At 41.1% G+C, this 14,961-nt stretch overlaps 9 protein-coding genes and 1 pseudogene across 9 annotated transcripts; 1 reads left to right on the top strand and 9 right to left on the bottom strand.

The window, feature by feature from the left end:
- The first annotated feature begins 111 nt into the window (after window positions 1-111).
- On the top strand, window positions 112-872 carry LOC108017833 (glutathione S-transferase 1-like). Its single transcript, XM_017084986.4, has one exon. The coding sequence runs from the start codon at window positions 149-151 to the stop codon at window positions 809-811; it is 663 nt and encodes a 220-aa protein (XP_016940475.2). The 5' UTR covers window positions 112-148; the 3' UTR covers window positions 812-872.
- A 128-nt stretch (window positions 873-1,000) lies between these two features.
- Window positions 1,001-1,772, bottom strand: GstE8 (Glutathione S transferase E8). The gene has a single exon (XM_017085004.4). The coding sequence runs from the start codon at window positions 1,732-1,734 to the stop codon at window positions 1,066-1,068; it is 669 nt and encodes a 222-aa protein (XP_016940493.2). The 5' UTR covers window positions 1,735-1,772; the 3' UTR covers window positions 1,001-1,065.
- A 178-nt stretch (window positions 1,773-1,950) lies between these two features.
- Window positions 1,951-2,716, bottom strand: LOC108017779 (glutathione S-transferase 1). The gene has a single exon (XM_017084904.4). It carries the CDS (start codon window positions 2,674-2,676, stop codon window positions 2,008-2,010), a length of 669 nt encoding a protein of 222 aa, XP_016940393.2. The 5' UTR covers window positions 2,677-2,716; the 3' UTR covers window positions 1,951-2,007.
- Window positions 2,717-2,867: 151 nt separating this feature from the next.
- Window positions 2,868-3,678, bottom strand: GstE6 (Glutathione S transferase E6). The gene has a single exon (XM_017084905.4). It carries the CDS (start codon window positions 3,634-3,636, stop codon window positions 2,968-2,970), a length of 669 nt encoding a protein of 222 aa, XP_016940394.2. The 5' UTR covers window positions 3,637-3,678; the 3' UTR covers window positions 2,868-2,967.
- Window positions 3,679-4,718: 1,040 nt separating this feature from the next.
- On the bottom strand, window positions 4,719-5,717 carry GstE4 (Glutathione S transferase E4). The gene has a single exon (XM_017085002.4). The coding sequence runs from the start codon at window positions 5,692-5,694 to the stop codon at window positions 5,026-5,028; it is 669 nt and encodes a 222-aa protein (XP_016940491.2). The 5' UTR covers window positions 5,695-5,717; the 3' UTR covers window positions 4,719-5,025.
- A 506-nt stretch (window positions 5,718-6,223) lies between these two features.
- LOC108017861 (glutathione S-transferase 1-like) lies at window positions 6,224-7,092 on the bottom strand. The gene has a single exon (XM_017085016.4). The coding sequence runs from the start codon at window positions 7,033-7,035 to the stop codon at window positions 6,376-6,378; it is 660 nt and encodes a 219-aa protein (XP_016940505.2). The 5' UTR covers window positions 7,036-7,092; the 3' UTR covers window positions 6,224-6,375.
- A 687-nt stretch (window positions 7,093-7,779) lies between these two features.
- LOC139352472 (glutathione S-transferase 1-like) lies at window positions 7,780-8,422 on the bottom strand (annotated as a pseudogene).
- A 648-nt stretch (window positions 8,423-9,070) lies between these two features.
- LOC108018242 (Glutathione S transferase E3) lies at window positions 9,071-9,832 on the bottom strand. The gene has a single exon (XM_017085768.4). The coding sequence runs from the start codon at window positions 9,787-9,789 to the stop codon at window positions 9,127-9,129; it is 663 nt and encodes a 220-aa protein (XP_016941257.2). The 5' UTR covers window positions 9,790-9,832; the 3' UTR covers window positions 9,071-9,126.
- A 605-nt stretch (window positions 9,833-10,437) lies between these two features.
- GstE2 (Glutathione S transferase E2) lies at window positions 10,438-11,240 on the bottom strand. The gene has a single exon (XM_017085769.4). The coding sequence runs from the start codon at window positions 11,230-11,232 to the stop codon at window positions 10,525-10,527; it is 708 nt and encodes a 235-aa protein (XP_016941258.3). The 5' UTR covers window positions 11,233-11,240; the 3' UTR covers window positions 10,438-10,524.
- Window positions 11,241-12,333: 1,093 nt separating this feature from the next.
- Window positions 12,334-13,169, bottom strand: LOC108017838 (Glutathione S transferase E1). The gene has a single exon (XM_017084991.4). The coding sequence runs from the start codon at window positions 13,135-13,137 to the stop codon at window positions 12,466-12,468; it is 672 nt and encodes a 223-aa protein (XP_016940480.2). The 5' UTR covers window positions 13,138-13,169; the 3' UTR covers window positions 12,334-12,465.
- Window positions 13,170-14,961: the final 1,792 nt, after the last annotated feature.

Genomic DNA, 14,961 nt, shown 5'->3' with positions numbered 1-14,961 from the left:
GTTCAAAACCCAAGGTGTTGGTTAAACTGCAGAGTCACGACAACGTTGCAAAGTTCTCTTAATTGAAGAGAACGGCCTAAGGGCTATATAAAGCCCCAAACTCAAACTGTTTAGAACAGTATCTTACCAGTCTCGAAACAACCACGATATGGGAAAACTTACGCTTTACGGAATTGACGGAAGTCCTCCAGTCCGCTCGGTGTTCCTCACCTTGAACGCCTTGGGTTTGGAATTCCACTACAAGATCGTCAACCTGCTGGAGAAGGAGCACTTAACACCGGAATTTCTCAAGATTAATCCGTTGCACACTGTGCCCGTCCTGGAAGATGATGGTTTCTTTTTGACCGACAGCCATGTAATCACCTCCTACCTGGTGAGCAAATATGGCAAGGATGATTCCTTATACCCCAAGGATCTACAGAAGCGAGCCATTGTCGATCAGCGTCTGCACTACGACTCCAGTGTCATCACGTCCACCGGAAAATCCATTTTAGTCCCGCTCTTATGGGAGAACAAGACGGAGATTCCACAGGCCAGAATCGATGCCCTGGAAGGTGTGTACAAGTCCCTGAATCTGTTCCTGGAAAGTGGCGATTATCTGGCTGGAGACAACCTGACCATTGCCGATTTCCACGTCACTGCCGCCCTTACCGGATTTCTGGTGTTCCTGCCAGTGGATGCCACCAAGTATCCCAAACTTGCTGCCTGGATCGAGCGCATCAAGAAGCTGCCCTACTACAATGCGGCCAATGGAAACCGGGCGGCCCAATTTATCGCGTTCATCAAGAGCAAGAACTTTACAATTGTCTAAGGGTCTGAAACTAACTGAGTATATTACTCAAAATAAATTATTAAAAATAATGCCAAAACCACACGACTTGTGTACCGTTTGTATCAACATAAAGGTATCAACAATCAGATAACCTTTAGTCTACTTTAAATTTTTTTAACATGGCTGTTATTTTGGCTATAACTATCTTAAGACAATTTAATTTTCAAATCCTTTTTATGGTAATACTTTATTAATATTAGTTACATAAAAGCTATTTAACAAGGGAAACAATGTTAAGATGCGATGGTAACATTGAATTTCTTAAGGAGGGCCACCAATTCGCGGGCACCCTTGCCATTGGCCTCTTCAAAATAAGGTAGTTCTTCTAGCTTCTTGATCCAGGCAGTGATTTTTGAATATTTTACTGGATCGATGTCCACAAATACGGCCAGCGCCGTGATCGATGTGATGAGGCTAAAGTCCGCTATTGTCAACTGATTGCCGGCAATGTAATCGTGCCCGGTAAGGAAAGTCTCTACAAAGTCATAGATCTCTATGACGGCATCGTAACGCTCTTTGGGAATCGTAGTCTGGCCAGAGGCAAAAAGTGGTTTGGTGATGCCTCTCAGCCCGCCGACAAAAACCACTCCCGACTCGAAGTGCAGTCGCTGATCCACCACAGCCCGTTGGAGGAGATCCTTCGGATAGAGACTATCGCTCTTGCCATACTTGGACACCAGATAGGCACTTATTGCATGGGAGTCCCAGATGAAGTGGCCATCGTCCTCCAAAGTGGGCACAGTGTGCTGGGGATTCTTCTTCAGGAACTCCGGGGAAAGGGTTTCCTTAGCCAGGGTATTTATTTTCACGTATTCGTAGGGCACGTCAAGGGCGGCCAAGGTCAGTTTTGCGGCCCGAACTGGGGGACTAGCCTCAGTGCCATAAAGAATCAACTTGGACATTTTGTCTATAAGAGGCTTCCTCTATAACTGAACCTACAGTGCCAACAGCCAGAATATTTATTTAATTTTAAAAGAGAATGGTTTAAGAGGCACTTTCCCACAAGAGGGTCAGATAAAAAGCTTGATGCACTCTTATAATACTTTTTTTTTTATTATTTTTGTCTAATAACTAAAGTTATTTCTGCATAAACGCCTTGTTTAAATTAAAAATTTCGCTTAAAAAGTATTATGTCATTTATTTTTAAATATTTTCAGCATATATTAAAAAAAGTATTATGTTGAGAATGTAAAGTTAGTCTTCTTGATAAAGGATCCGAATACCCGAGCTCCATTGCCGTTGGCCTCCTCGTAGTAGGGAAGCTGTTGCAGTCGCTTGATCCAGGCAGAGACCTTGGGGTATTTGGCCGAGTCCAGCTCCACAAAGGCCTCCAGGGAGGTCACAGTCGAGATGATACTAAAGTCGGCAATCGTAAGCTGACCACCAGCTATATAATCATTATCACCGAGGAAGGTCTCTAGGAAGTCGTAGATCTCGATGATCGCATCGTATCGCTCTTTGGGGATCGTAGTCTGACCAGCGGCGAAAAGTGGCTTGGTAATGCTCCTCAGACCGTTGGCAAAGATCACACCGGACTCGAAATGCAATCGCTGATCCACCACAGCCCGCTGGAGGAGATCCTTCGGGTAGAGACTGTCGGTCTTTCCGTATTTCGACACCAGATAGGCAATGATCGCATGCGAGTCCCAGAGGAAGTGACCATCGACCTCCAAAGTGGGCACCGTGTGCTGGGGATTTTTCTTGAGGAACGCCTCAGAGAGGTTCTCCTTGGCCAGGGTGTTGACTTCCACGAATTCGTAGGGTACATCCAGGGCGGCCAAAGTCAATTTGACGGCACGAACTGGCGGACTCGCCTCCAAACCATACAGAATCAACTTGCCCATCTTGTCGCTGTGAGGTGCTTTCTTCAACTGAACTTACATACCCGAGAGATTGTCTATTTATTGGATTCTGAAAGAGACTGATTGAAACAAGAGAAGCAGATAAGAAAGCTGGTCATAGCCGGCTATCGTTCTCTTCTCTCTTGTTTTAATGCATTGCTAATGTCCATTTCACCATAATAAATACAGCTATATCACTCTGAAAAACTGTAATCCAGAAAGTTCCTTTTATTTTTAGAACAATATATGTATAAACCGATTTATAATGACAATTCAATTACAAAAATTTAAATATTAGGATTCGAAAGTAAAGTTGGTTTTTTTGATCATTGCCATCAACTGGCGGGCACCCTTTCCATTGGCCTCCTCGTAGTAGGGAAGCTGTTCCAGCCGTTTGACCCAAGCACTGACCCTGGCATATTTGATTGGGTCCAAGTCCACAAAAGCCACAAGGGAAGAAACCGATGAGACGAGACTGAAGTCGGCAATGGTCAGTTGATCCCCAGCAATGTAATCCTTTCCTTTAAGGAAGGTCTCCACAAAGTCGTAGATCTCGATAATGGCATCGTATCGCTCCTTTGGAACCTTGGTCTGTCCAAAGAAGATCACAGGCTTGGAAATGCTCCTAATTCCATTGGCAAAGACCACGCCCGATTCAAAGTGCAGCCGCTGATCCACAACAGCGCGCTGGAGCAGATCTTTCGGATAAAGGGCATCGGAATCAGCGTACTTAGAGACCAGGTAGGCGATGATTGCGTGGGAGTCCCAGATGAAGTGACCATCATCCTCCAAAGTGGGAACCGTATGTTGCGGGTTCTTCTCCACGAAGTCCGAAGAAAGATGCTTCCGAGCCACGATGTCAACGTTTACATATTCATAGGGCAGATTAAGAGCGGCCAAAGTTAGTTTTACAGCGCGAACTGGGGGGCTAGGGTCCAAACCGTATAAAGTCAATTTAACCATCTTGTCGCAGTGGGGTCTCGTTCACAACTGATCGACGAAAGCTGTGGGCCAGCTTGTTAATGGGGCTTTGGGTCATTGAAAGAGAAAGCCTAAGAGAGAGATTTGTTGACGAGAAAATATCTCTAATGCCATTTTGAAGGTATATGTTAGTAAACTGAAATAGTAAGTATATACTTGTGGATCATACTTGTCTTGGATCATATTGTATAAAACAGTAGACTTAAATATTAAAACCGGGGTTATTAACCTTGGTCTTAACTTGATAATTTTATTTTTAACCTACCTCAACAACTGGAGTTTATATAAATGTTTAAAAAGCTTTCCACGACAACACCAGAGAGCACTATATGAATCATATAGATAGAAAAGAGATAAGCTTCACTTGATAAGAGCATATCAATTTTGTTTGTCTCACAACAAGTAAATAAATAAAAGGCACTCAGCAGATGGATGAGAAATTACAAGTCATGCTGATGGAGGGTAATAAAATGGAAAGGCCTCGAAATTGTTTGATATCAGGCAAAAAATGTACCCATGTTTATGTAATGTGTACTTTATATATTTCAGCATAATTTTATTGAACTTGGGTAAACACATCGATCATTTTAAACGCGTGTTGGATTCCATTGAATTTAAACGAGTGTCTCGACTATCAAAAAACCGTTTCTCTATGAATCAACATAAAACCAAATATAGCTTCCTGCTAACTTAATACATGGGGATAGTTTGGATTGAGCTTGCGAATATTAGTGATATATCGCAATGTTTATCTAAACAGCCCAGTCTCAATAATAAACTAATTGATAAATACCGTCAGTAGCTTGTTTATAAAAAAGTAATTGCATTTATTAATATACTTTTACAAATTTTGTTTAAAAAAATGTGCTTGAATTAAAAGAAAAATCAATTTGAAAATGAAATAAAATCAACTAAAGAACATTTTTGCTTACACGATTCTTAAGAACGAATGTTCTCAATGTTCTTAGTTCAAGAACTATGTTCTTGTTTTTTTCTCTCCGTGTATTTTTATATTTTATAAATAGCCTATAAACTTCAAAAACCAAATAATATTTCCAACAGACTGCCCAATTAAGAAGTAAATTTATTTAATACAATATTTTAAACTTTTATGTATTTTTTTAAGTGATCACTTTTAGTGATTGATCTTCTGGCCCACCCTTATCGACAGTGAGATTCTTTCACGTTCAGGTATTAATTGTCCCCATACAGTTGTAACAATACATTTAAGGGAGTGCTTTAACTATTTTATTGGATTAGGTAGTGCTAAAAATCTTTGTGAAGATTTTTCCAATTGCTAATGAGCCTTAAGATTTTTATTTTCGTGTTGATAGTTGTTTTTGAATTTACTAACATAGAGTAAGACCTTCTCTAGGGCACAATTGTAAAGTTCTTGGACCTCATGAGCTCCACATACTGGGCGGCTCCGCTGCCGTTGGCCTCCTCGTAGTAGGGCAGTTCCTTGAGCCTCTCCAGCCAGGCTGCGATCCTAGGATACTTGGCCAGATCCAGCTCTAGGAAAACCCCAATCGAGGTGATGGTCGAAACGAGGCTGAAGTCGGCTATGGTGAGTTGGTCGCCGGCCAAGTAGTCGTGGTCATCGAGAAAGGTCTCCAAAAAGTCGTAGATCTGGTTGATGTGGTCAACCTGGTTTCGGGGCAAGGTGGACTCGCCATTGAAGAGCACCGGGCGGGTGAGTCTCCTAAGGGCTGCCTCGAAGACAACGCCCGACTCGAAATGCATCAGCTGGTCCACCTTGGCCCGCTGGAGGAGATCCTTCGGATACAGCTCATCGGTTGCCCCATACTTATCCACCAGATAGGCCATGATGGCATGGGACTCCCAGATGCAGGCATCATCGTCCTGCAGGAGTGGCACCGTGTGCTGCGGGTTCTTCTTCGAGTAATCCTCGCTGAAGTTCTCCTTCTCGAACAGATTGACAAACACATACTCGAAGGGCAGATCCAGAGCCTTCAGGGTGAGCAGACAAGCTCGAGTGGGCGGACTGGCGTCCAGGCCATATAGCGATATCTTACCCATTCTCTAGCGGATTTACAAGTGAGTGGTGAGTGCCGTTTCAGGACGAATTTATACCAACCTACGTGGCATGGGAATCGTCAGTCTGGCCATGGATTTTTAATTAACTCCGCCCACACCAACTACTTTACCTGCAGAACCCTTAAAGCCACGCACCCTGTGACTTTTCTGAAATTCAATTATTTACACTTAAAATTATAAATTCTATGTGGTCAAGGAATGGAATAATTTCACTTTAAGGACTAATTCAAAAATAGAAAATAATTCGATAAAGAACTTATATTTTGAAATCACTAACATTATGTGATATGATATTGGCCTTACGAATGACCCTTTCTTAAATTTTTACTAATTGACTGGATTAATTTACAAACTTATTGGCAATCATTAAACGCCGTTGCCATAGGGGGTTTTTTAGGAAAAACTTTCTGTACTATTATGAAGGCTCAACACCCAAAAACAATCCCTCACAAACCTGGCTACGTGCCTGATTTAAGATTTCAAAGTATTAACCAACCAAGTATTATCCACCTTTATGTAAGCATTTTTCATTTATTTCATTTTGGCATCCCCAATTTTTCTGCGAGTGTGGGCAATGCCCCACGTTTGTCAACAACTTTCTTTAATTAGCTAAGAATTAAAAATTGATGCAGCAACGCACTCGGTAATTGTGGGAAAGACTGCTTAAAGAAGGGTCAGCTGGTCCTTCAGCAAGTCCACGTACTTCTTGGCCCCAGCCCCATTGGCCTCCTCGTAATAGGGAAGCTCCTGGAGGCGCTCCAGCCAGGCGGTGACCTTTGGATACTTGTCGGCCTCCAGCTGGACAAAAGCTGGCAAGGAAGAGGCTGTGGCAGCACAGCAGAAGTCCGCCACGGTGAGGGTGTCGCCAGCTACGTAGGGATTGTCCCCCAGGAAGGTCTCCAAATGGCCATATCCATCCCGTACATTATCGGCCTTCTCCCGGGAAATCTCCGTGACATTATTGTAGAAATAGGGAGCACAGATGTTCCGAAGGGCCATGAACAGAACACTGGCATCAAAGTACAGACGCTGATCAACCAGCGCCCGCTTCACCAGATCCTTGGGATAGAGCTCATCCGTCTTGGCATACTTGCCCACCAGATAGCAAACGATGGCATGTGAGTCCCACACAAGGACCCCATTATCATCGAGCAGCGGAACGGTGTGCTGGGGGTTCTTCTTGAGGAACTCCTCCTTGCGATGCTCCCCCGCCAGCAGGTCCACTTCCTTGAACTCGTACTCCAACTCCAGGGCTCGCAGCGTCAGCTGGCAGGATCTTACTGGAGCACTAATGTCCAATCCGTAAAGCACAATACCAGACATGGTCCAAGCTCAAACAGTGATATCAGCGAAATGATACTGACTCCAGGGCTTGCCGAAGTTTATATACGTTCTTGAGGGCTTCAAAAGGGTGCGGATTCAGTGCATCCACGCCACTTCCAAAGAACTTGAAAGATGATCCTGGGTGGGGCCATAGTCCAAAGTACTCTCCGTCTCCGAGGAGTGTTTACTATTGAATTCAGTTCTGATGAAAAGTTATTGGATGTGGGGAGTTATTGTAAACATATCAAGGCGCCGTCTTTTATACATATGTATGTATGTTATGTATTACCTTACCTTATGTATGTTCTTGTTTTTGTTTCGGAAGATGTTTAGAATTCTTCTCTGCGATATCTCCACATACTAACTAAAAATATAAATTCTTTGTATTGTTGAAGAAGTTATGCTTATTAGTTTATTATATTATTATATCTCCACATACTAACTAAAAATATAAATTCTTTGTATTGTTGAAGAAGTTATGCTTATTAGTTTAATAAAAATAATAAGTGTAGAAACATTCTGTTAAAAATATTTTTACTCTGCTTAATAATAATATGTAAAATATAAAAAAATTTTAAAATTTATTAGGAAAATAAAATAATTTATATATGGTTACACAATTTTGTACTTTTTGTTTTTGATGAAGAAGGCAACCTGCGACATTCGGGATCCATTGGGCTCGTACTATGGCAACTTTTTAGTGCGCTCAACCCAACCCCCCAGCTTGGGGTATTTCTTTCCACATCACGGAAGAAAATCAGCGATTTTTTGGAAATCGGTGATAAGGAATAAGTCCAGTGTCTTGTAGACAGTGCTGGACACAACACTTGAGTTATAGTGCACACGTTGATCAATGATAGCCCGCTTTTGCAGATCCTTGGGGTACAGGTAATCGTCATTGCCATTTTTGCTCACCAGATAAGCACTGATGGCATTGCTATCGTTGATATAGAAACCATCGTCCTTCAAAGTCGGAACAGTGTGACTTCTATGGCCGAAGGGGGTTGATCTTAAGGTATTTCGGCATTAGGTGCTCCCCGGCCATCAGATTTACGATCTTGTACTCGAATTCCACACCCAAGGCATTAAGGGTTAGAAGCACCGGTCGAACTGGAGGATACAGAGTGGGTTTTCCAATCTTCCTGTTTGGTACAGGATTTTCCTGCTCGTAACTCTATGAAATGCTCCAACACTCTGCGGTTCTCTTAATTTAAGAGAGTTTAGAATAGCACCGATGACACCGCAGAAACCCAATACGATGACATCAGCCAATATTTTTGTGCTCTTCAATTAAACAAATAGGTGTTGGAGACCTCTGACGTTAGAGAGCTTTAATAATTAACTTTTGTTTGACTTCTAAAGCTCTTGCCTCCTACTCTTTACGCATGATTTATACATAGGTTAATTACAAGACTTTTATTTTGTTGCAGAAAACACAACAATCGAAAAAGAACCATTACAAGGCATATTGATTAAAGTACTGTTGATCTATTAGTCATCATAAGAATTCAAACAAAAACTTCAATAGGATACAAAACTTGTGACAATCGCACACGAGTTTGATTTACAGATAATGTTGAGTTTTAGAACCGACGTATGTACGTGTACCTTTATAATCGCTTGTAGAAATTTTTCATTTATGGAAATTATTTTTCAAAGCATGCAAAATGTTTTCTTGTATTAAAGTTTTATTCAGAAGCCAAATCTTTTATTGAAAACAATTGAAGAGAATTTAACTCCTAATCGCAGAAAAAAGCATTCTCTTGATCTAAAGTTGTAAACGAACATAAAAACTAATTCGACAACATATGTAGATTTGTTTTACTAAAACAATAAAATATTCATAAGTAGTAAACCCTGTCGATGAACGTTTCTCCAAAAAAATAATAGACCGTTTTTTGGTTTGACAGCTTTTACAAGTTAATCTGGTTTGTCCCCGTCTGTCTGTTTAGAAATAGATTGCACATATGACCAACAGTTTCTCTTATCTATAGTTACCAAACAAGTTTTGACTGATAAAAAAGCGGCCCAAAAGTCAAGTAGGTTTGGTTTTATTTTTAATAATTTATTTTGATTATGTTAGAAGATTTCTTAGACAATAGTAAAGTTTTTGCTCTTGATGAACTCGATGATTTGGGTAGCCGGGATGCCATTGGCCTTCTCGTAGTAGGGCAGCTCCTTGATGCGCTGGAACCAGGCAGCAAGTTTGGGATACTTGGTGGCATCCACTGGCAGGAACACCACAAAGCCGGTAAGGGCGGCAGTGATGTGGAAATCGGCAATGGTCAGGTTGTCTCCAGCCAGATAATCACCACTTTCCAGGAACAGATTCAGGGACTTGTACACACCTTCCAGGGCATCGATTTTGGCCTGTGGAATCTCCGACTTGTTCTGCCAGAAGAGCGGGAACGTAATAGCTGTTCCGGTGGACGTGACCACACTGGAGTCGTAGTGCAGACGCTGATCGACAATGGCTCGCTTCTTCAGATCCTTGGGGTACAGAGAATCGTCCTTGCCATACTTGCTCACCAGGTAGGAGTTGATGGCATGGCTGTCGGCCAGGTAGAAACCATTGTCATCTATGGCGGGCACCGTATGCAGGGGATTAATCTTAAGGAACTCCGGCTTTAAGTGCTCCTTCTCCGGCAGGTTGACGATCTTATACTCGAATTCCAAACCCAAGGCGTTCAAGGTGAGGAGCACCGAGCGGACTGGAGGACTTCCATCGATTCCGTATAGCGTAAGTTTTCCCATATCGTTGGTGTTTCGGGTCTGGCTAGTAAATGTTTTGGAAACAGTTCGACGGATGGGGCTTTATATAGCCCCTAGCCAGTTCTCTTGAGTTAAGAGAGCTTTGCAACGTTGTGATGACTCTGCAGTTTAACCTAAACATTGTGTTTGGAACCCACACGTATATCGCTGAGCTCACTGGTTTGAACTGTGTATTTCGCAATACTCTCTTGACGTAAGAGAGCTTTATTTTCTCTTTTGGTTCAATATTTAAGTATTTCTAATAATAACAGGGGCCAATAACTTGTTTATCGAGCGACACATCGTAAGGTAATGAATAAGCAGTTTTGGGAACCTTAAAAGGAGCATTATTTAATTTTAAACAGTTATACAATTTATAAAAATTCAATATTATTTTTTATTTTCTCCCATTTTTCTCACAAACAATCAAATGTACAAACCTAAGCATATTTCCATTTATTATTTTGCTTTAAGTAACAAACGGCAGTGTATTCGATATAATATAAACCTGGTTAAAGCTTCATAAAAAGTCTACCGTATAGGGTCTTTCAAAATTTGGCAATTCATTATTTAGAATAAATCAATGGGTTTAAGACAATTGAAAATACATCAGCAGGTGCTTTAAGTTACGTTGAAGAAACAAAATGATGTTCAAATATTATCTCCTATTTCTTTATTTGACTTTATGTTTTTGATATTATTTTTTCATTTTATAATTATATAATGCGTTGCAACCTACTATTGCTCTAATTTTAGGTTGGGTTTGAGCAGTTCAATGTATTTTACTAAGCCCCTGGAGTTATCCTCCTCGTAATGAGGTAACTTAGATAGTCGCTTGAGCCAAGCCGCCACCTTGTGATATTTTTCCTGATCCAGTTCTAGAACAGCGGCCAGTGAAGATGCAGTAGCTCCACAACAGAAATCAGCCAGAGTAAGAGTGGTTCCATTCAGATAGGGGTTATCTCCAAGAAAGGTCTCCAAGTGTCCGTAGGCATCTTTGATGTTATCTACCTTCTCCTTGGGCACCAGATATACTTGGTGAACAAAATACGGAATACTAACATTCCGCAGGGACATGAATAAGATACTCGCATCAAAGAACAATCGTTGATCGACTTGAGCCCGCTTTACCAGATCCCTGCGATAAAGCTCATCTGATTTGGCGTACTTGTCCACCAGATAGCAAACGATGGCATGTGAGTCCCAGATGAGGGATCCATTATCATCCAGGAGCGGCACCGTGTGTTGAGGGTTCTTTTTGAGGAACTCTTGGTGGAAATGCTCTCCGGCTAGAAGATCCATTTCTTTGTATTCGTAGTCCAAGTTCAGGGCTCTCAAAGTCAGTTTACAAGCCCGGACTGGCGGACTTATATCCGTGCCATACAACACTAAAATACCCGTCATGATGCGATCACAAAGAAGACTCAAGTTCCACTGAAACCTCATAATAACGAACATACAGATGTCTAAATGAACTTAAATAAACAAGCAATTGGTTGCGCGGAATCAGCCCCATTTCTCTCTTCAATAATATGTTGCAATTGTACACTGACGAAAAAAACTGGAACATAGATAAAAGTTAAGACTATAGGGAAAAACAAGGAAGAACGCTATAGTCGAGTGGCTCGACTATCAGATAGCCGTTACTCAGGTAATGGGACCAAAGGAATGTGGAGATATGCAAGCAGCAAAGCAAGTTTGAAATGCGCCACCTACCCCTGATCTCAATATATGGTTATGTGGGCGGTAGACTGATTTAAGCGTTATGGGCGTTAGAGTGGGCGTGGGTCAATCGATAGGTATTGACGAGACTAATTGAAAATTGTGGGCGCAACAGGCTTGGGCGGTTTGTGGGCGTTAGAGTGGGCGTGGTATATTCACGTAACAAACTTGCTCTGCGCTCAAGGCTACGGAATCTAAATCTGAGATCCCAATTATCTATATTTGCTAGTTTCCGAAATATCCGCGTTCATATTTACGATTTTTTGAAGTTTGTGGGCGGTTTGTGGGCGTTAAAGTGGGCGTGGCAGACGGACACACGGACAGACGGACATGGCTAGATCGACTCGGTTAGTGATCCTGATCAAGAATATATATACTTTATGGGGTCGGAAACGCATCCATCTGCCTGTTACATACTTTCCGACGAATCTAGTATTCCCTTTAACTCTACGAGTAACGGGTATAAAAATATAGTTTAGTTTAGTTTAGTTCTCAGCGCTAATACGGACGGAAAGATATACATGGCTAGTTCGACTCATCTGCTGATCCTGATCAAGATTATGTATCCTTCCACCTATTACATATTTTTCGTCGAATCTAGTACACCCTTTTGGTCTACGAATAAGGGGTATAAATATAGCGAACGCTTTAAACGGGTTCCCCGACAACAAGATAAGAGTTAATTAACCATTATCACAGTACCCACAAACGAAAATGTTTCTTATCTGTACTATGTATGTATTTATCATCTAATATATTTCGACAAATAAATTTAAAACAAACTTATTATGAAATATAGCATTAATAAATAAAAACTTTTGTAGCTTCTTCTTAATGAAACATTTAGAATTTAATAACTGATTAACTAAAATGTACATGCAAGCTTAAAAGCGATTAACTTGAAAATGTAATGATATATATTTTTGGTTTTGGCCTTTTTTTTAGTCGATTACATATTTAGACTCCCAACTTTGTCCATTGGCTGCGAAGGAAGGCGACGTAGCCCTGAACAGGACCCTCATTGATTTCCTTATAGTAGGGTATTTGATTGAGACGATCCAGCCAGGCGGTGACCTTGGGATACTCCGATGGTTCGATGTCGACGGCAGCGCGAAGAGCGCTCACTGTGGGTCCGCTGACCAGGTCGGCCAGGGTCAGGGAATCACCCACCAGATATGGGTCGCTGGCCAAGAAGGTCTCCAGCAACTTAAGACCCCGATGTACCGTGTCCAGTTTTTCCTGAGGCACCTCAGTAACACCACGAAACCAGAAGGGAGCGACTATGTTGGCCAATCCTGGGTAGGTTACGCTGGCCTCGAAGAAAAGACGCTGGTTGATGATCGCCCGCTTGACCAGATCCTTGGGATACAGCTCGTCGGACTTGGCGTACTTGTCCACCAAGTAGGCGGCGATGGCGTGGGAATCCCAGAGGAAAGTTCCATTGTCATCCAGTACTGGCACCGTGTGCTGGGGGTTCTTCTTCAGGTAGTCCTCGCTCATCTGCTCTCCCTTCTGAAGATCCACCTCCTTAAACTCGTAGTCCAAATTCAGGGCCTTGAGTGTCAGTCGAACAGTCCTCACACAGGGACTGAAGTCCGTCCCATACAGTACGATTCCCGAGCTCGACATGTTGTGTTGCTTAACTGAAAATGATTATATTACTGCTCATACTCTCCCCATTCACGTTTTATACCTCTAGATATAAAAAGCTTTTACCTAACTCTCTCTCATTTTGAAATGTAAAGATAAAAGCTCAGACTTTTGTTTTTTTGTTTCATTCAAAGTTATTATTTCTTTGCTCACCATTATTTGATATTTTATATATTTCATCAGGAAAAACATTGATTGTGTAGATTTTTGTGACGTCTTAAAGTGGCAGATAGCAGTATCTTTAAAATGCTGATAAATTAAAACAAACATCTGAAAGTCATGCTAACTATTTTTACAGTGTAATCAATTAATTGTAATCATTGTTGTAGGGCGCTGGTCGAAGAAATTTGCAACACACAACATTTTAAATACAATTCAAAATCTCCGCCAGAATTTAAAATTGCCGCCAGGAATTAAAACGGGCGAACAAAATGCTTTACAAAACTGAATCGAGGCAATCGATAGAGTTGCATGAGCAACTCTGGTCCCACACTTTTCGATAAAAAAGCTCTGATTACTGGAGCAATCGATTATCCGGTATTTTCCGTTTTGGACCGTGGCCGTGTGAAGATCGTTCTCTCCTGAACAAATTTTCTTCAGGGATTAAACTCTAACTTGGTGATCTGCCCCAACTAAAGTTGCAAAATATCAGTCATCCTCGGCTTTTGCTTAGGTTTTTTGTTATCATTGGGTTGCTATTGATAAATGAAAGTAAGTTTAATATTTCGTGGAAAAAACCCGGTTTTCATAAAATATTGCGCTTCATAGGTAAATTCTTGATAGTCGAGTGGTGTCCTTCACGTGGCTTACGGCCCAATCGGCCCAGTCGGGGAAATTTCTGCCCAGATCAGCGCCAGCATTATCATCAGCTTTTCGACGTACACCCAAAGGCGTCAATCTACAAACCCAATCAAGAAGGTGCATATAAAGCAGCGAAAGTTTCAATCAGAGTTTCCACTTTGGCGTCCACGCCAAAAATTCTTGTGAAATTTTCAGTGCACCATTTGTCGCACACACACACAAGCAACACAGTGCACCCCCCGACATACATACACGCAAGCAACACAGCGCACCCGTTATTGAAAATTCGCAAGTAACACCCGGTTTCGATTTGTGATTCGGAGAAAAACAACACAAAAACTATTTAACTAATTAAATAATCTTATCATCTGTATTCATTTATCTAATTTTAATTAAATTCCTATCAGTTAATTATTAAAAATATAAATATATAATAAGAAGTTAACGTAAATTATCCAAAACCTAGTGTTAGACCATTATGACATAAGCAAATCTCGCCATGCAAGCAAGTGTTTAGGCCCTTGGAAGTGTTTTTCCCCAATTCATGTCAAACCACAGTCAATTGAAATGAAGTTGATTTATAAAAAAAAATTACAGCCATATTGAAAGCGCTTTCAACGTTGGATATGGTGGGTAAGTGTTCGACTCCGGTCGTTATGCTATATTTTGATTGACTGTATACATATATTCCAATGATCTTGATATAAAACAAACTCCCCCATGACATAAATACTTGGTCAGTGATAAAATTAATTTTACTATTTTAAATTAGTGTTTAAATTCTAATTTGTTTTTTGCTTTGATTTAAATATACCCTTTCATTATGAATTAAACGTAAACTCTATATGATACCCAACTTTGTAAATTTAATGATTACCTTTGTTAGTAGCATTTTCTAGAATATTTTCCATCCTCCTTTACCATCCTCATTTCTACCTTTTTAGCATTTAATCATTCCTCCTTTATCGTTCCACTTCCCTTTCCCCATGCACACGATCGTTG

This window comes from Drosophila suzukii, chromosome 2R, assembly GCF_043229965.1.
Source record: "Drosophila suzukii chromosome 2R, CBGP_Dsuzu_IsoJpt1.0, whole genome shotgun sequence".
NCBI lineage: Eukaryota > Metazoa > Arthropoda > Insecta > Diptera > Drosophilidae > Drosophila > Drosophila suzukii.
This window is presented reverse-complemented; position numbering and strand designations above follow the sequence as displayed.

What these genes read in the sequence shown, in the direction of transcription:
- LOC108017833 (XM_017084986.4), top strand. Translation starts at nt 149, where the DNA reads ATGGGAAAACTTACGCTTTACGGAATTGACGGAAGTCCTCCAGTCCGC.
- GstE8 (XM_017085004.4), bottom strand. Translation starts at nt 1,734, where the DNA reads ATGTCCAAGTTGATTCTTTATGGCACTGAGGCTAGTCCCCCAGTTCGG.
- LOC108017779 (XM_017084904.4), bottom strand. Translation starts at nt 2,676, where the DNA reads ATGGGCAAGTTGATTCTGTATGGTTTGGAGGCGAGTCCGCCAGTTCGT.
- GstE6 (XM_017084905.4), bottom strand. Translation starts at nt 3,636, where the DNA reads ATGGTTAAATTGACTTTATACGGTTTGGACCCTAGCCCCCCAGTTCGC.
- GstE4 (XM_017085002.4), bottom strand. Translation starts at nt 5,694, where the DNA reads ATGGGTAAGATATCGCTATATGGCCTGGACGCCAGTCCGCCCACTCGA.
- LOC108017861 (XM_017085016.4), bottom strand. Translation starts at nt 7,035, where the DNA reads ATGTCTGGTATTGTGCTTTACGGATTGGACATTAGTGCTCCAGTAAGA.
- LOC108018242 (XM_017085768.4), bottom strand. Translation starts at nt 9,789, where the DNA reads ATGGGAAAACTTACGCTATACGGAATCGATGGAAGTCCTCCAGTCCGC.
- GstE2 (XM_017085769.4), bottom strand. Translation starts at nt 11,232, where the DNA reads ATGAGGTTTCAGTGGAACTTGAGTCTTCTTTGTGATCGCATCATGACG.
- LOC108017838 (XM_017084991.4), bottom strand. Translation starts at nt 13,137, where the DNA reads ATGTCGAGCTCGGGAATCGTACTGTATGGGACGGACTTCAGTCCCTGT.